The 18,273-nt window shown below is 34.2% G+C and overlaps 1 protein-coding gene across 2 annotated transcripts in view; it reads left to right on the top strand.

Annotated features, from left to right (window-relative positions):
* Window positions 1–18,273, top strand: part of LOC143206769 (transducin-like enhancer protein 4) — a 265,857-nt gene that overhangs the window by 137,305 nt on the left and 110,279 nt on the right. For both annotated transcript variants that reach the window (XM_076419463.1, XM_076419462.1), the window contains exon 5: window positions 5,268–5,405. In XM_076419463.1, coding sequence (XP_076275578.1) covers window positions 5,268–5,405 — 138 coding nt within the window. The remainder of the gene's footprint in view (window positions 1–5,267; window positions 5,406–18,273) is intronic.

Genomic DNA, 18,273 nt, shown 5'->3' with positions numbered 1-18,273 from the left:
ATTCTAAATTTATCAGGTCTATAAATTAATTTTAAAGGATTTACAGATGATTACAACAGATGGTGTTGCTTGTATTAAATCGCTCGCATATATTTGTAAACAACTTTTCGATAAAGCCTCATAGTCAGCTTCGCTTTCAAGTATGTGTCATTTCGTTCAAGTGTGGACAAAGGATGTTTTCAGTGCGTTGAAAATTCCTGAATTTGTGAGGTGACTGAAGGACGTCGAATGTTGTACGAAGCTTGTGGAAATCATGCTCCATCAAGTTCCACATGTAAATACTGGTTTCGACTTTTTAAAAGGCAGTAATTTGAAGGCATTACCCGATGAAACTATTTGAGCCGAGGACTGCACGAATACTGGCCGGAATACGAGCAAAGACCCAATAATGTTATTCTTTAGCATGATAACGCTCGACCACATATTGTTGAACCGGTGAAAACATCGTTAGAAACATTAATTAAAATGAGAAGTACTGCCCCACCCACTGTATTCTCCAGACTTTGCTTAGCCTTGCTTAAGTACTACTGTTTCCAACATATAAGTCGCGATCTGTCTGAACAGCCCTTGACTTCTTATGAAGATACCAAGAAGTGAGTCGATTTGTGCATAGCCTTAAAAGATATATCATTCTTTGTGAATCTTGAAGTGATTCGCCTTAGATTTCGCGTTAAAACATGAAATAAAGTTGCTAAATCATAGCAATGTGGTAACATATAGCTACTGGACAACACGCAGGAAATCAAAAGATTGAAGCGAACCATCACGAACGAAATCACATGAATCTTGTTTAGTGTATAAATGTATTGTTAACTTTAGCTTAAGTAGTTTAGTTTTATTTTAATTTGGGAACTACATACTGATGTATTAATCCGCTACTCGCCCTGCGTGTGTATTAAGGCAAGTACAACAGTACAGTAGTAATAAATTAATTTTCAAATTAAGATTGTACTAAACATATCTAACGTAAGATGTAATTAATAAAAATATCTATGTGGCGACCGCCACGACCCTTTAGGCCACCACCAATTCACCATCAACAACTACAAAGGTTGGCAACGCCGGTGGATTGGTACCATGCAGTTCTGGAGTATAAAAGGCCATCACGACGACGTCTCGCTCTCTTTTCTTATCACCGTCCCCCTGTAACAGTACCACTTCCACAGCGCTACCGTACTTCCTTCACCTTAACCTAATATCCTGTCCATTCTCCCATCGACCACATGTATCAATCGTAAGTTAGAATAAACAGCTTTGATTCAACCAGAGTTTTTTAGTTCCCGTGCAAATTGCTTCCAAAAATAGTAGTGAGTGTTCTGACAAATAATCGCCGCGGCAGCCACACATTTCGACCGACTGACCGACCCGACGAACATTCCTACAATTGGTGACCCCGACGTGATCAAAGTGCCTAACAGGTAAATCAACTCAACATAAGCCACTCGACAGGTGCTTGACACGTGCATGGAAGGATAGCACGAGGAACGGAACTCATCAACATCACGTGGTCGACGACATCCCACGAGACTAGCCTGATGGACGAAAACCATAGAAGCCCATCATGTATACCAGCAACACATGAGCACCCTCGCAACACGAAACGGGACACGTAACACATTTACAGGTACCCTCAAACAAAGCTAAACGCCTCAAGACGAACGACGTCCTGCTACAGCTCCGATGGCAGCTGATCCCGTAAAACTCCTCGCTCAGGTTGGGATCCCCATCTCATCAGCAGTCCCCGGGCGTTTGTTTGCGTGATTGCGGGTGCATTCCGGAACTTGCACCACATATAGGTACGTTCCACGGCTGTTCCACTAGGAGGGGAGTTATGTGGCGACCGCCACGACCCTTTAGGCCACCACCAATTCACCATCAACAACTACAAAGGTTGGCAACGCCGGTAGATTGGTACCATGCAGTTCTGGAGTATAAAAGGCCATCACGACGACGTCTCGCTCTCTTTTCTTATCACCGTCCCCCTGTAACAGTACCACTTCCACAGCGCTACCGTACTTCCTTCACCTTAACCTAATATCCTGTCAATTCTCCCATCGACCACATGTATCAATCGTAAGTTAGAATAAACAACTTTGATTCAATCAGTGTTTTTAGTTCCCGTGCAAATTCCTTCCAAAAATAGTAGTGAGTGTTCTGATAGATAACCGCAGCGGCAGCCACACGTTTCGACCGACCGACCGACCCGACGAACATTCCTACATCTATAATTTCCAAGTAAATCAGAGGATATGATTTAATAAAAAACAGTGTTTACCATGGTTTATCTGAATTGAAACTACCCGCTTAACATGGGCTCCGAACCACGGTCCTCGGTATAAAGCCAATAGACTGGCGAGTGACGAATATCTGGTCTTATTATGGCGTAACTGGTATCATTTTCCTTGTCGGATTTTACACTCGAGCCTTTTGGGAAATCTCTATTATAATCAGTTACAAAAATAAATTTACGACTATGTTCCAGCAGGATTTGAAGCCGCTACTATCGAAACAGTAGGAAAACAGTCCTCCGTCCTATCGCCTTGACCACTGCACCAACAAAGTTGGCAGTTCTTAGAAAGAAATAAAGTTCAGAGAAAGAAATAAAGACTCTCCTTAGATATATAATTTAAATCTTTGTAATTCGATTAAAATAATCAACGTTCAAACCGATATGGAAATCGAAGGGGGAAGGGGAGGGATAATCGTGGATTTTAATTGTCGATCACGCCTACGGAAAAATAGCGTTCCTCCCGCACTGGATGGAAAATCGGACTTGCATCGAACCGGAAAACCAAACAGGGGGCGCTCTGTTTGCCCAGAGCTAAGCAAACACCCGACAGAGGGGGGGAGAGCGCGGGCCGGGGTCGGAAACGGAGAGGAAAAAAGCCCGGGTTACAACTGCGCGCGTATATTTATTTTTCGAGGATTTCGTTGCCGAGCCACGGCAGAAATGAATGTGTTAACATGTTTTCCATTAAAGTTTCAGGCCGTATTTTCGTTGCCGCCGCATACATATTCGCCACCGGCCTACCCCCGCTACATCCGTCGTTTTTCTCTCGTCTCATTTTTTTCCCCGCTCCGTTTTTCCGTAGGCATTTCCCCAATTGGACCGTCGCGACTGTTGTGTTAACGAGTTGCATTCATTTGTTCTTTTAAAACCAACATTCTAATTAATTTTATAAATCAACACCTGTACAATCATTAAGATCATCACCATCATCGCGATACTCAATTTTTTTGAGACTCCTCTCTATTTTTGCCATGCTCTTTCAAATTTTGTTTTGTTATTATTATTCTCCTAACAATCCACAATACACCCATAGAAGCAGAATCGCTTCAGTAAGTAATAGTCTTTAGTAAGAGGCACTTTACTGACATTACGCAAATTTAATTATTTGGTGAGTGCATTCTGATACACTAACACTCTTGCAGTGTGCTTTACACTGGCACTTTGAATTATACTTGTTGTTATGAGTTCCAGAGAAATATCGCACTGAATTAGTTTGTTACAAGCAGAAAATGGGGCGTTAGCAATCACACTTTATTTTACAATATCTAAATGATGGTTGTGTTGTGTTTTCTAGTAGTATCCTACCATCGGATAACATACGTAGAAATAGGCGTAAGAATTGACTTATACAGCAATACCTTATTATCTAAGGATAAAAACCAATACGTCTGGTTCAGTTTGAATCGCGATTGTTTACGATATATTAATATATTTTTCTTTTAAGTTAGTGTTTCCAGATGCATTCACATATATTTAATAGTCTCTGCTTGCAAGAGTTCATGGTTATTAATATTGAATAAATTATCAATTTACTATCTTCAACAAATTATATATTCAATTCTTTTAAGTTGCTGTTATCCAACAATACTTTTAGTTAAATATAGTATAAAGTAGTATTCTTCATATGAAACAAGAACAACCAAGTAACCAAGTTCAATCAAGTTGTACAATGTTGATGTGATTAGATGATTAGGACAATATAATATTCTCATATTTGCACAGCAGGTATTTATACAGATGTCCGGCATCTATTTATATTATTAGCACAGTTAACAATTAACACAGTTCCTTGAACGATTAATTATATCATTATTATATTGATTGTTCAAGTGTTAATACTGTCAATGTATTTTCTTCTTTGTTTCTCAATAATGTACGGATTATAACACCATATAATAAAAATTAGCAAATCTAATTAGTTGTATTAGGAACATCATGTTCATCAGGACAGAAAGCAGTGCAGATCACACTCAAAATTAAGGAGATTCATTTGTCAGTCACTCATAAAGGTGATTTGGACCTCTGGGGTGCAAATATAGGGTCACTAAAACATCTAACCAACTAGTAATCCAACGCACTAAAAACAAAGTTTTACAATTAATTACCAATGCTTATCGCGTTTGGAGCCCACGTTAAACTTTAGGCCCAGTCCAGATAAGCCCATAGTTGGTAAAAGGAGACTTTACAAAATAACCAGTAATTGGAAAGTGTAGTGGCTAATGCATAGTACAATTCATACACACAAGGAATTTTATTACAAGTGAGCTATCGATACGAAACAACGACCACCTATAGTTATTTCGTTAGAAGAAAAGTGTTACATAGAGATGCCTTATTGTCTGTTTGGAAAATGTGAAATATTAACTATATAAGCGTTTGAGGATGGGGATAGGTGGTTTTCCAAATAAATTTCGGTCGAAATTATCTATTACATCGTCAATTCACAAGTCACCAATTTTTTTTAATGAAATAGGTTGAAGGAAATTTAAAGTATTTGGTTTACATTTTCATAACTTACATTTCACGAATTTGACACATGACCGAGCAATCTCATGCCATCAAATTATTAATAATTAATAATAATAATAATTAATTTTTATTATTATCAAATTATTATTAAAATTATTATATTTTCTTTCTATTAAGTTTTCCTGTCGATACTTAGCTCAAACATGAAAATTTGGGTCCAGCTTGCATTTTGAGCATTTTCGATCAATTTGAGATTTTTTGTAGACTTACACACATTACATTTAGTATAACTTATTTTCAGAAAAAATGTAAAATTTCCGCAAATTGTATTGTTTGTTATCTGAAATAAGATCGTTTAAACGTTAACAATGCCACAAAGAACAAGTAAAGCTTAATGAAAGGGCCCTATGATCGGTATGCTCTATGTGTTTACATCATTCATTCGAGACCAAATAACAGTAATTCTCCGAAAATCAATCAAATTGCTAACATATTTCTTTTATTTCAGACTGAGATTGCAAAGAGACTGAACGCAATAATTGCGCAAATTCTGCCCTTCCTGTCACAGGAACATCAACAACAAGTGGCCACAGCAGTAGAACGAGCGAAACAAGTTACTATGACCGAATTAAATGCCATCATCGGGGTAAGTACAAGATTGCGACCGTTTAGTAAATTTTTGCGCGACAAATAGAGGTACAAAATCAACTTTATATTGGTTCGGTGCGGTTCACTCCCCGTCCAACTAGAAGCCGAGAATCTAACAAATTAGGACAATTAGCGGTTAGAGTTTCGAGGATCCGGTTGCACGGAATTCCGCTAACGTGTACTACGACTTAACTGTGTTCAAACCCACTCGCTGTTTGAACAAGATTTTTGATTGTTCGTTTCTCGCCCACGTATGAACAGAGAGAGAGAGAGTTACCAGGAAAAACGCGGACGATGTTACACGGAGCGATATGTAATTTGCTGTTTGTTTTTCTAGGCTATGCATTGTTGAAATTACTGAATGTATGATTATTATTGTTTAATTTGATTCTAATAGTATTTTTCCCAAATAATCAATAGTTGGATGATATTAAACGCTATTTTAACGGCTAATATTTTTTTAAAATTGATTCAAACAAGCATTCGATTTTCATCTAAATTAACTGATGTAAATGTTGTTTCTAAAAAAATAAAAAAACATCACTTTCTTTATCTTTTTTTAACATAAATTAACTTTTATTTAAATACTTTATATCCCAATAAAACTTTTTATATATCGCTGTTTTCAAAATCAATAGAATGAATCCTGTTAATTGAAATTTAACATATGTTTTATAAGAACATCGTAGCAATTGATGAACTACTACTAAGTCATAATTGTTTTGGAGGGAGATGATAGGGAGTGATCGTTGAGATTCATTGTTAACAGCGTTCTACACTCTTTCACCAAACAGACAAAAATATATGTTTATCCATGAATTTCAGTAACTATTTTATTTTCTTCTTCAGCCGTCGTCATTAAAAATATTAATGCTTGCGTATTACTAAACAGATTAAGGGTTTTTTGTGATTCTAAATTTATTATGCTATTAATATTTGTATTACAAGTTGTATTTAAGTTTTACGTTATATACTTGCTACGAGAGCTCTATAAGATTTACTATTTTTTATATCATCCAATCCCGTTCAGACTCGAATCCCGTTCGTTTCGAATTGCAATAATTTTGTAATTAAGTCGAATCATCATCATAATCATGCTCATTCAAAAGAACGATTTTCGAAAACGAGAATCGAACGAACATTAATTATCAAGTTTTATAGGAACTATTTCATGAAAAATACTCAAACTGCCAACACCTGTATTAGCGAAGATATCGGTATCATCAGTGAATATCGGCTCGAATCTCAAACGAATTTGACAAATCATTTCGAAATCTCATGCAGCTAATGCAACCATGGTTGCCAATGGCAATTTATCAAATTTCCAAAATGGAGAAAAATTTGTTGAGTAACATTCACCATCAATGCTATTTTCATTACATTCAAGCCCATATGGATCCAGTAGCGACTTCTATTTTCTCTCATCTCATCTCACTCATCTAATTTTTGTGCTGTCATAGAATTATGAAGCACTGGTAGTCGCTTTAACACTAGTGCCATTAATTTAATTTGTAACTGCTGATTTTCTGATGGATTGACAGCGGATATAAAAGAAAATAAAGGATTGCTGAAATAAAATCTCTTGGTAATATCCGACTTTAATGTACTATAAAATTCTTGCCATGTTTAAACCTTTTTTTTATTAATTTCTAATTTATCTGCCCGTGGGCAATAAGTATTATTATATGATTTCCGTTATATAATATAACCATCCTGACATGTAGAAAATCACGTCAGTGTACAACTTATAATCTAAATCTTATTCTTGATACTATTCTAACTTATTCTAGAGATTATTAAATCTCACTCTATGAGTCTATTAATCAGCTCGTATGGTAGTTTGCGTTTGAGCCTACGCACTTCACTGTCATCGTGCACATTTAACTGTTTGGCGACTGCATTGGGATGCACTAATAGTCTTTCAGAGTACTTCACACAAACACTGAATTACATTTGTTATGGGCCCTAAGGGGGATATTACGCTGAATCACTTTGTTGGACACATAATATGAGGCATGACTCGCAACACTTTATTCTGGAACCTCTGGAGTATATCTATGTTAGATTTGCTAGTAGTACCCCACAGTTCAATACCATAAGTCCAAATGGACATAAGTATTGACTTATACAGCAAAACCTTGTTATCTAATGATAATTTAGATTTATGTCAATGTTAAACCAATATATTTGGTTTAGTTTAAGCCCAAACTGTTTGCGTTTTGTCTCTATATGTTTTTTCCATGTCAAACGTCGATCAAAATGTATTCCCAGATATTTAACGTTGTCTGCTTGCGGAAATTCATGATTATTCAATTTTACTGAGAGCCATGTTCTACAAAGGGTGAATGTCATATGAGTAGATTTTGTCTCATTTGTTTTGATGTGGCGTACCTTTTCAACCACAATTCGACTTTGTTAAGATGAAGTTGGAGGTTTCTTGACTTTGTTAGCTGATATTGGATCATCATGTGATGATAAAACCGCTGTATCATCAGCATATGTTGCAACAGTAGTGTTTCTTGATATAACAATGGTCCAAAAACACTGCCCTGCGGAACACCCGAATATATCGGGTGTAGGTCAGTGTATTCGTCACCCTACCGTTTGATAATAAATTGTCTGTCTGTGACGTACGATTTCAGCAGTTGAAACTGCATATGGGGCAAAAGCTTTTTCAATTTAACATGCAGTTCAGTGTGCCACACCTTGTCGAAAACTTGAGAAATAGCGAGAAATACTGCGGAGCAATATTTTTTATAGTTTAAGTTTTTGTTAATTTGGTTGACTAATCTATATATTTCTTCTCTTGTTCCGTGTTTATTACGGAAACCAAAGTGATGATCTGGAATAATATTTCTCTCCTCTGCGATTATTTTGCGTCTCTTAATGTATAGTTTTTCGAAAAGTTTAGAGATGCGTCTAAACCTAGATAATGTCTTGAATTTTTGAAATCTGCGTTTACAATGTTAGGATCAAACTTAATTATCAATATTTTATATGCTTTGAGATGTCCCCACACATTGCCAATCCCCGTTAAATCTTATCTTAATCAACGTAAGATTCTCCACAAATTGAGGTATTGCCCACTAGTTGGTAACGCTGAATGTGACCATCATAAGATGCCCAAAGAAGTAGGAGAGGAACCTATTCAGCTTTCAAAGCTGCCCCAAGTGATGGCCGGTATATATATATATATATATATATATATATATATATATATATATATATATATATATTCTCATGTTACTATTTTTATCAACTGTTAGCAACTACTGTTAATATACAATAACACATTGGCTATAATTTTCTGATGCCCAAATTTTATGTCTGTTTCTTTTTAGTATGCTCTGCCATGTCTAACTTTCACTTGACCATTATCCAATACCATTTTGTGGATATTTTAACTTTATTTTCAAAGTTCTTTCGATAGTTTTAGTTAATTATACTATATATTAAGTTGTTTTTTGAGCCGAATTTTATGGTTTTAAAGTATCAACTAACTTTTCTTTATTTATCTTAACTTGTTAGTGTAATAATTGTAAAATTTTTATTATCAAATGAGTCTAAATAGTTACATTTTTTTGCACTACAAATTTTGGAAAGATTAATGTTATGCTTTATCTCTTTTTTTTTTCGACGAAATTAATCATTAATGTGGACTGATAGATATTGGATTATGCGGAATAATCCCGATTCATTTATAGGAATATCGAGTGAGCTGTCTCTGAAAGCCGTCTAAATAAATGAGTTTCTTCTTCTGCTCTCAGTTTGTTTTCAAATTTAATCAAGCAAAAATATTCAGGAAATCATCCGGAATGGATGTTCATCTCGGAAACAGACCGCGAACATAGACAACCGGGAGACGAGGGAAACGAGAGACGGCGAGAGTACAAATACCTCCGATGCGGCTCATCCACGTAAGCCCAGATTTCGTATTCAGTCCGCGCGCCCCAAATTGGTTTTGTCCCCTGCTTGCACACACCCATCGCCCACCCACCATTATCCTCAAGAGCCCGGTGCTAACGTCGGATAGACGGAGGAACGGAGGGAGATTGCTCGATGGCTAGGGGCCAGAGACCACCGTAAAACATTCTCCGGCTCACTCCGGTTTTATTAACTCGGAGAAACATTTGTTTTCCGATGGGTTTTCTTTTGTTTTCAGTCGAGTGCTGGTCTTGTTTTAACACAATATTAAAAAGTTTCGTTTGGTCTATCGGTTCTGGCACTATCTGGTTATTGTCCTGGATTATAATTATATTGTTCCTCTTTCATTTACTTATCAATCGTTTAAACAAAAAACGGCGTCTTTCTTTTTGACAATTAGACTTAAGTTATCCTCCATAATATAAAGGGCGTCCCAAACGAACGCGCCGGATGTATCAGTGCGATTCCTGGCTATTGTAAATCTTAGTAACCACGAGTCATTAAACGAATAAAGAGTATTCAGTGAACGTTTTTTTAATGAAAAACGTACAAAAATTCAAGAAAAGTGTTAACCCGGGTCTCCGGTCGAAATACTATTAGGATTATTTTGGTATTAATATTGTGGATTTTTAGTGTTAGTTAATTACCACAAAACTGATAAAACAATATACTCAGATTTGAAAAACTTGTTGTCCAAATAATATACCTTCAGGAACAAACAGCTCCAAAAACTACTAAAAATAAACTAAAATCAGAACAAGTAATTCCAATATTTAGCTAATTAGCCAAATTTATCTTCCTCTGACTTGTGACTCTTTTCAGATCTCAAAAAATCAAAATAAACCAAAGACGTCATCTGACTAGCTTTTCAAAAAATTTAAACGTATTCTGTGTCATCACCTGTATCATATTATTATGATGAAAGTTCTCTATTTTGATTTACGATATTTTGCTCCAGATTACGAATTTATTAAAATAAAAGTAACGATTTGGTTTCATATTTCTCTACATAAAATGTTCAGTGTCTATACTAACGGATGTATTGATATCCAAACTTTGTACTACAGACTGAACAGACAATCTATGTAATCAGTAATTAGTATTTTGGTCACACACTTAAACAGTCCACTATGCAATCTGTACTACGACAAGTTGTACTTTCGATATATTTCATTTATATTTGGCTAACGACTTTTATAATAACATCAAACGGATTAGTTATATGTTGTGGTTGACTACATTTGACATATTTTAACAGTGAAATGTGGAATTCATTTATAATGTTCTTTTAAATATAGTCAAAATATTTAATAAATACTGGAAAGACTTTCTTGACACCAAAAAATATTTATAGAGAAAATAATAACTGTCAATAAATCTAATGCAATTATCATTAATTTGAATAAGAAAGAGACAATTATTGCAGTTTCAACCTGTTAGAGAGTATTTGCAAATTACAAGAGTATATATCGATGGTTTAAAGAACTATCGCAAATAGGACGTTATAAAAACAGCCGAAATATATTTTAACTTAAAATAGGATTACCTAGTCTATAGCCCTTCCAGAAATAATAGTGAACTCACGTCATCAAAGTTTATAATGACACACAGCCAACTATGAATTTTAGTTTATTTGGAACCAACGAATACAAATCTTACACATAATGTGATTTTCTACAATTATCCTGTATGAATTATATACAAATATTTAGTTTCCGTTTTTTTCACTGTGTCGGTAGTTGTCATCATTGGGCCATAAGCTCACATCAGGAAAGTTTAATTCAATCACTGTCATTTTCACTATCAGAATCACTGTTAAAGTCAATTACTAAATTATTAAATACTAATCTGTCGAACACAAAGCAATGTTATTGCAGAAAATGCTTCTTGCTACAAGACCAAACAGTTCTGCATTATATATCTCTGTTGAGCACCATGTTCATTATAATAAGGTTTGTCACCTCTCATATCAATTCAATAGGATAAAATATGAAACGATAAGGAAGAAGGTAGGAATAATACTCTGTGGCCGTATTTTTGTAATTTTATTTACAGTGTATGTTTTTTTCAGACTTGTTTCTAAAAAAAGTAAATTACATACATCCCAAATATTTAATTTGAATTTACTGAGTGACAATTTCAAATTGTTCTTCCTTGCATAGCTGTATATTCTCTGAGTTGTCTGAAAATACTTTCCAGATTAACAGCTTTGTCTGAAAAAAAATGTATTAAATTATGATTATATCGAGAAAACTGTCTTAAAAAACTATCCACTTTTTTCTTTTCCTACATTTGATTGCGATTGATTCCAAGGTTTCATTATCAAGGAATCTAACATTATAGTGTTCTGCAGTTTTTAACTTAGTGTCGATACTAATATTTAGTGCAGCTGCAACACGCTAAAAAGATTTCTAAACAATAAATACCCCAGCAACTTAACATTTAGTAGTATCAATACTGAGCATTTTACTGGCAAGAGCATTATCTAGTTCCTATTCGAAGTAACTGGTTATCAATGGAGACACAATCCATTTCTGACTGACTATTTATTGAATTTTATAGGCTGATAGACAAACAGCGATTTATCTCTTTCTGACTAAAATAAAATGAGAAGGAAAAATACGGTCTAATTTTAAAGCGAATTTACAAACTGCAATAGACAACACATTCGATATCGTGATGACGTGAGTTCATTGTTATTGTGGATAGACTATATCTCAAATTTAACCAGTATATATTTTCCACCAGTGTACTATGGTACTCTTCTTAAAAATAATTGGTGGTTCGTCCAAGGTTTTTAACAGCTGATTTTCAAACTACAGCAAAAAAATGTTAGGGTGCATTTTAATTGGAATTATTAACATATGTTATGTCTAACAAAACCTAATCAAGTGTCATTCCAACGTTTAACTTTTTACATCAACTTTTGTTGTCTTTACACTATTTTCATTATGATCTTGTCATGAGTGACCAGTGAGTATATTTATCCCATAATCTCATTTAAATACACAAATTGAAATAATAGGCCTTCCTTGATTTTATTATGTGCTTTTTAGAATTATATTATTTTAAAAGCAATATCAGGAAGTTCCATTAGACCTCTTCGTGGGTTATCTTTACAGCATTTAAATCCTGTATCACCCAACATTGTATGAAGGAATGTTCTACATCCCCCAAAGAGCTACATATCTTTAAGTTTTCTATGGATACTTTCCAGACTAACAGTTTCCTCTGAAATAATTATATTAAATTATGTTTCCAATGGAAAAACTACTCAATCTTTTTATATATTTCATATATTCAATCTATCAGAATAGAGCTAACATCAAGGTGATATTGATTCGTCGACCGCTTCGTATGGAGCATGAGGATTTCTTTTTGGTGAATCCAAGTTAATATTGTTTTTTATTTTTTGAGATATTTTAGTCACAGTGCAGATGTAACAGTAAAAATATAGCTAAAAATATTTTCAGTAAAAACCGCAACAAACCAATGTTTAACAGTATCTATACTTAACTCATTTTATCATTTATATCATTAACTCATTTAAGATCCTCCATTATCTCGTTCATGTTCGAAGTAACTGATTAGAGACTCCATCTGTTTCTGACTTAACTATCTAATAGCTTGACATTTGCAGTCAGAATAATAATAAGCTAATAACAGAATTTTGTAAAATGATTGGTTTACATGTTCGAACGTATCAAATAGCATAAAATAGCATTGTATCTTTTTTTAACAATAATAAAATGAGAAAGAAAATATCTGATTTTAAAATGAATTTACAAATTGCGGTAGGCAACATATTAAACGCCGTGATGACATCACTGTTATTTTAAATAGACTGTACGTAACATTGCAATGTTGCCGCATTAACTCTAAGTTTTAGTTCTATTTGGTTTTGACATACAAAAAAATTCTAATCTAAATAAAATGATTGAACAAAAGTGCTATCAAATATAATTTAATTTAACATTGTAGTACGTCTAATACATATATTATCGAAGGACTATATTCTATACCAATCATGAGGTAGAGTTTCTAGGCGCGTTTTTTATGTAGTGGAATCCCTCTGAAGGCCTAATACATCTAATTGACAATTGTATATCTGAGAAACGTATTTTACTTTCATTCAAGAGCATATTTACCTTTTTACGTTTAGTTCTTGTTTCCTTCGATGGTGTGTTTACTTGTCAAGTCATCTTGGTATCACTGTATATTTTATTTCTTCTACTGCTATCTGTGTACACCATTCTTCATAAAATTAATCACTGAATTCTGTCTACAAGAATCTCTACAAGACAGTTAGTATTCATTCTCTCCTCATATGTTCTAACCTAATGCTCACGTTTAATTTTGAACAATTACAATCATATCTGCGCACACAAATCTTTCACGCCCTACTATACCATTTTCTATAGTTATAATCAATTAATTATGTGCATACTTTTAGTTGTTTCCACTCTCATCCTCTGTCTCAGGAACTTCCAGCATGGCACAGCATTATCACATATCCTGAAAGTTTCCTTTAGTCACTTTCATTTTCCGACTCACTATCCAATTCATTCACTAAACTGTTAATTTCTACTCTGTCTAAAACACGTTCACGATTCCACCATTTATCAATTACTTCCTCTGTTTATCTTATTGAGTTCATCCAAACTGAAAGTGTTATGGTTGACAATGCCTCCTTCCACATAACCAAACAGTTTTTGATGGAATATCGAATGATTTGATGAATCGAATGCTATTGTAACTCTTACCTTTTTCCATAAATTTTTGTTGTCTTTACACTTTTTTAATTAACATTAGATACTGTCTTGCCAGTTGACACAAGTTCAAATAGTTTATCTTCCTTGGTCTTATTTTATGCCTTTAAATTTACTTCTTTTTAAGACAATGCCTGGAAGTTCCATTAAACCTCTACAAGGGTTATCATTACACCATTTAAACCCTATGCCCCTGTAAGAGTGTATGAAAGGATGTCTTACATCCCTCAAAAAGCTGCATGTCCCTAACTCTTTTATGTATACTTTCCAGACAGACAATTTTCTCTAAAATAATTTTATTAAATTATTTTTATATCAATAAAATAGTTTGTGTACTTACTGTTCTTATATATTTGATATATTTGGTCCCGAATAGGGCCAATATCAAGATGGTCAAGATTCGTCACCCACTTTGTATGTAGACGGATTTTCTTGGGTGAATCTAACGTATTCTTCATTTTGTAAGCGATGTTTCACAGAGGTACAAATATTTAGAGCGACAGCAACCCCATAAAAAACATTTTCAATAAAATTGTAAGGACTTATATTATTTAATATCATCAATAATTACCTTTCTAACGGAATTTACCGACAAAAGGGGGCCTCCATTACTTCGTTCCTTTTCGAAATAACCTATTAAAGCCGCCATCAATTTGTGACTGTATATCTATTGTTTTCAGCATTTTCAAACAAAGAGATATGATATATTACGGAGCGACTTATAATGTATCAAAACAATCAAAGGGCTAAAATAATGTTTACCGGCCTCTAACCTCTAGAAATTATAACTAATATTTTCTATCTGACAACCGGACGGCGACCAGCTGTCAGACGTATGCAAAACTGTTGAAAGCAATAGTTATAAGAGGTTTTAACTCTTACCTGTAAATTATTGTGGCTGTATATTTAACTGTAGTTTTTAGATACACTATAATATTAAAATAAATTATATTTAATAACATTTTTGTTCAATTATTTTATTTAGATTAGAATTTTTTTGTATGTCAAAGCCAAACTGAACTAAAACTCAGAGTTGATGCGGCAACATTGCAACGTTTCGACGTCACAAATATCTAAGACGCGTTACTAAAAAACTTTGAATAGACTGTACATATCAAAAATAAAACGTTGACGTTCTTCACTGCAAGAGAAAAAGAACCGGAATAGACACGAATCCAAATACAAATATATCTCCGCGCGTATAAAACATCGTAGGTCGCAAACACATCTTTATTTACTACGGCCCGGGAATGCCGATCTCGCGTCGAATGAAGTCTGGGGCTCCGCTGTTACCTATCTCCCCCGAGACATCCACCGACAATCCTCCCGCTGCCGCCGCCGCCGCCGCCTCACCAGGCGCATTGATATTCAGCGGGGAGCCTTCTGTATCAGGTTTGCACACTTCTTGTTTTGTTAGATTATCCGTTACAGTGTATGCTCGCCTGCCTTTTATACGCCGAAGGCATAAATTTCCCATACAGCGTTTTACATGTTTCGCCGTGCGCGCGTTCTTTTCCTCGTAAATTTAACGCGATATAAAAAGGCGAATAAAATATTTAGGGCGTTGAGGGAGCTGTTTTGTTTCATCGCATCTCCGGCTTCGCGAGATCGGTTCGTAGCGGCTCGTCCTTAATGGCTGGATGGATACAAAAAAATGGGGTACGCGTTTCGATGCGAGCCGCTCTCTTGTTCTTGTGCGGCCTCGGCCTTTAATTTTAGGTTATGTTATCTGGCGCGATCTCGTCGGCGTTTTAGCCTCCTCCCAGTTTCGTGTCAATAAATGTTCTTGTATGATCGTAAAATATTTTTCACCCGAGACGGATGCTATATCTCTCTATATATACACGGACTATATTTAGAAAATTGGAAGGTGCCCGTATTTCATCTATACGTAAAATATTTTATTAATGCTATCATTCTTCTGGGTTTTATTCGCTGACCGACTAAGTTTGACAGTTTTATTCCTTGATGCAGGTAACCTTTTATTATTATTGTGTATTTATTGATTTAAGACCGCATATCTTCATTAATTTTATAATAAGAAAAAAATAAAGAATATATATTATTGTTACCTGCCGGCAACGCCTTGTACGAGTTATATACTAAATATAATTCCAGAATCTATCTTCTATAGTCTATCCAATAAAACAGTGAACCCGCTTTATCAAAATGTAGGACGTCAAAACGCGCCAATGTTGCCCCATCAATAGTGACTTAACAACTCTAATGTCAATAATTAGAATCAAAACGTAATAAATAAAAACAAAAATTATTTTTATCAAATATAATTTAATTTAACATTATAGTACATCTAGTGCATATATTATTGAAACTACAGTTTTGTAGTATTATTTACAATAAAAAATCCAGAAACTTAATATTTAACAATATCAATACCTCTCGAACACATTTTACTGGCAAAAATTTGAATGTGTATTGGGTTCAACATTTTCAATTAGAGCAATTAAAAATATTAAGCAGGTTAGAAATTTACCAAAACGTTTGTTGGTTTATAACCTCTAATTATTTTCATTAAAGTTTCAAGGAATTTTGCAAACATTTGACAACCAAGCGAATTTTGTAGACTGATTCGGTTACATATTCGGACACGTCAGACAGCAACACAATAATGTAATGAACTGCTGCCCGTGAATTTTCAAAATTTCCATTATTTTCTGAATACATCTCGTACTTTATTAATCTGATCAATTGATATTCCAAAATATTTAGCATCCTTCATCTAGGGGAGTTATAATATTCGGCAATGAGTATTATTTTCTGCATAAGGTAAAAAATACAAGTAGCATTTGTTCCATTCTCTCTAGGTGACTAAAATTTTCAGCCCCAATTTATTTTCTTAAGATATATTTGGAGATTTTCCGTTACCAATAGTAAGATGGCCGTTTTGTCAGCATATACTACGGTCGTTGTATCAGATACATAGATGAAGAAATTTTATTTAATGAGAACTTCTGTTTTTTATATTTTAATAATTTTTATTGAATTTATCGAAAATATTTGTTATATTAAATAGCAGTTTCACTGAATATATTATATATAAAAAAACATTAGTAAACCAAACAAGACATAAAAGCATTAAAGAATATTTACATTGTTAAACTTGAATTATGGGTATAATATATAATTACAGCTCCTGTTATAATATCTCCAGAAGATATTTCTTATTTTATTTGCCTGTTTTATATCCACAAGTAACAAAATATTGGCTTGAATTCAATCAATCATTTCTCAAATATTTAATCTAATTATTTTTCTACACTGCTATTTTTTGGGTAGCTGACTATCAATAATACTAATAACCATATACAATAATTTTGTTTTCGACAAGCACATTATTATTTTTAATAAGTTAATAATATATAAGTTAACAATCTGTAATAGTATTCCATCTATCTAATATTAGATATAGGAAAAAGTATTTGATTAGACGAGTGCTCCCTATTAATGTTAATACTTTAGAATTGAAGTGTAATTGCGTATATGCAGAATAAACTCAAACGATCTGTCGAACAGATAAGCACGAGGCTTATCTAATTCTAAGATTATTACACGAAATTCCAATCGGCAACGCAAATAAACACGGGATTATTAATATTTAGAAATACAAATAAAAAAAAGCGTGCGCGCTATATCGCATGGTTTAGGCGTTTATTTTCACAAAGCCTTAACGTTTTTAACGAGATCTTTCCGTGTTTGCCCTCGAGTTCGCTAGATACATAAATATAACGAGAACAAGCCCAGCTATTCTCGCAGCATTAAACGGAACAGCCCGCATTTATTTTTTCTCGGATTTATTATTTAATTTAAGTAGCTCCGGCCAGTATTTGTTCTTCAGTTCATTCGTACTAATTTGTATTACAGTACAAAACAAACAAAAAACTGGTCGAACGATAAATCTTTATTGTTTCGCAACAGCTATCTATTTGCGGAGATGTTTATCTAACTCAAATATCAGGTGTGTGCGTTGTTTGACCTATGATGAATAATAGTCAATAATTTGTCGATAAAAAGCAATGATTATGGATTTATATACATTAGTCTACGTGAAGTTATTAGATGGATTTATATAATAACGCCTTCTTCTGCTTGCGTTGTCGGACGCTGAACGGAACTGGGCACTATCCGAACAAGGCAAACAAAAGGGAGGTATAA

Source organism: Rhynchophorus ferrugineus, unplaced genomic scaffold (assembly GCF_030347505.1).
Source record: "Rhynchophorus ferrugineus isolate W39M unplaced genomic scaffold, kcgeb_rfMv2 rfM1, whole genome shotgun sequence".
Classification (NCBI taxonomy): Eukaryota; Metazoa; Arthropoda; class Insecta; order Coleoptera; family Curculionidae; genus Rhynchophorus; species Rhynchophorus ferrugineus.
This window is presented reverse-complemented; position numbering and strand designations above follow the sequence as displayed.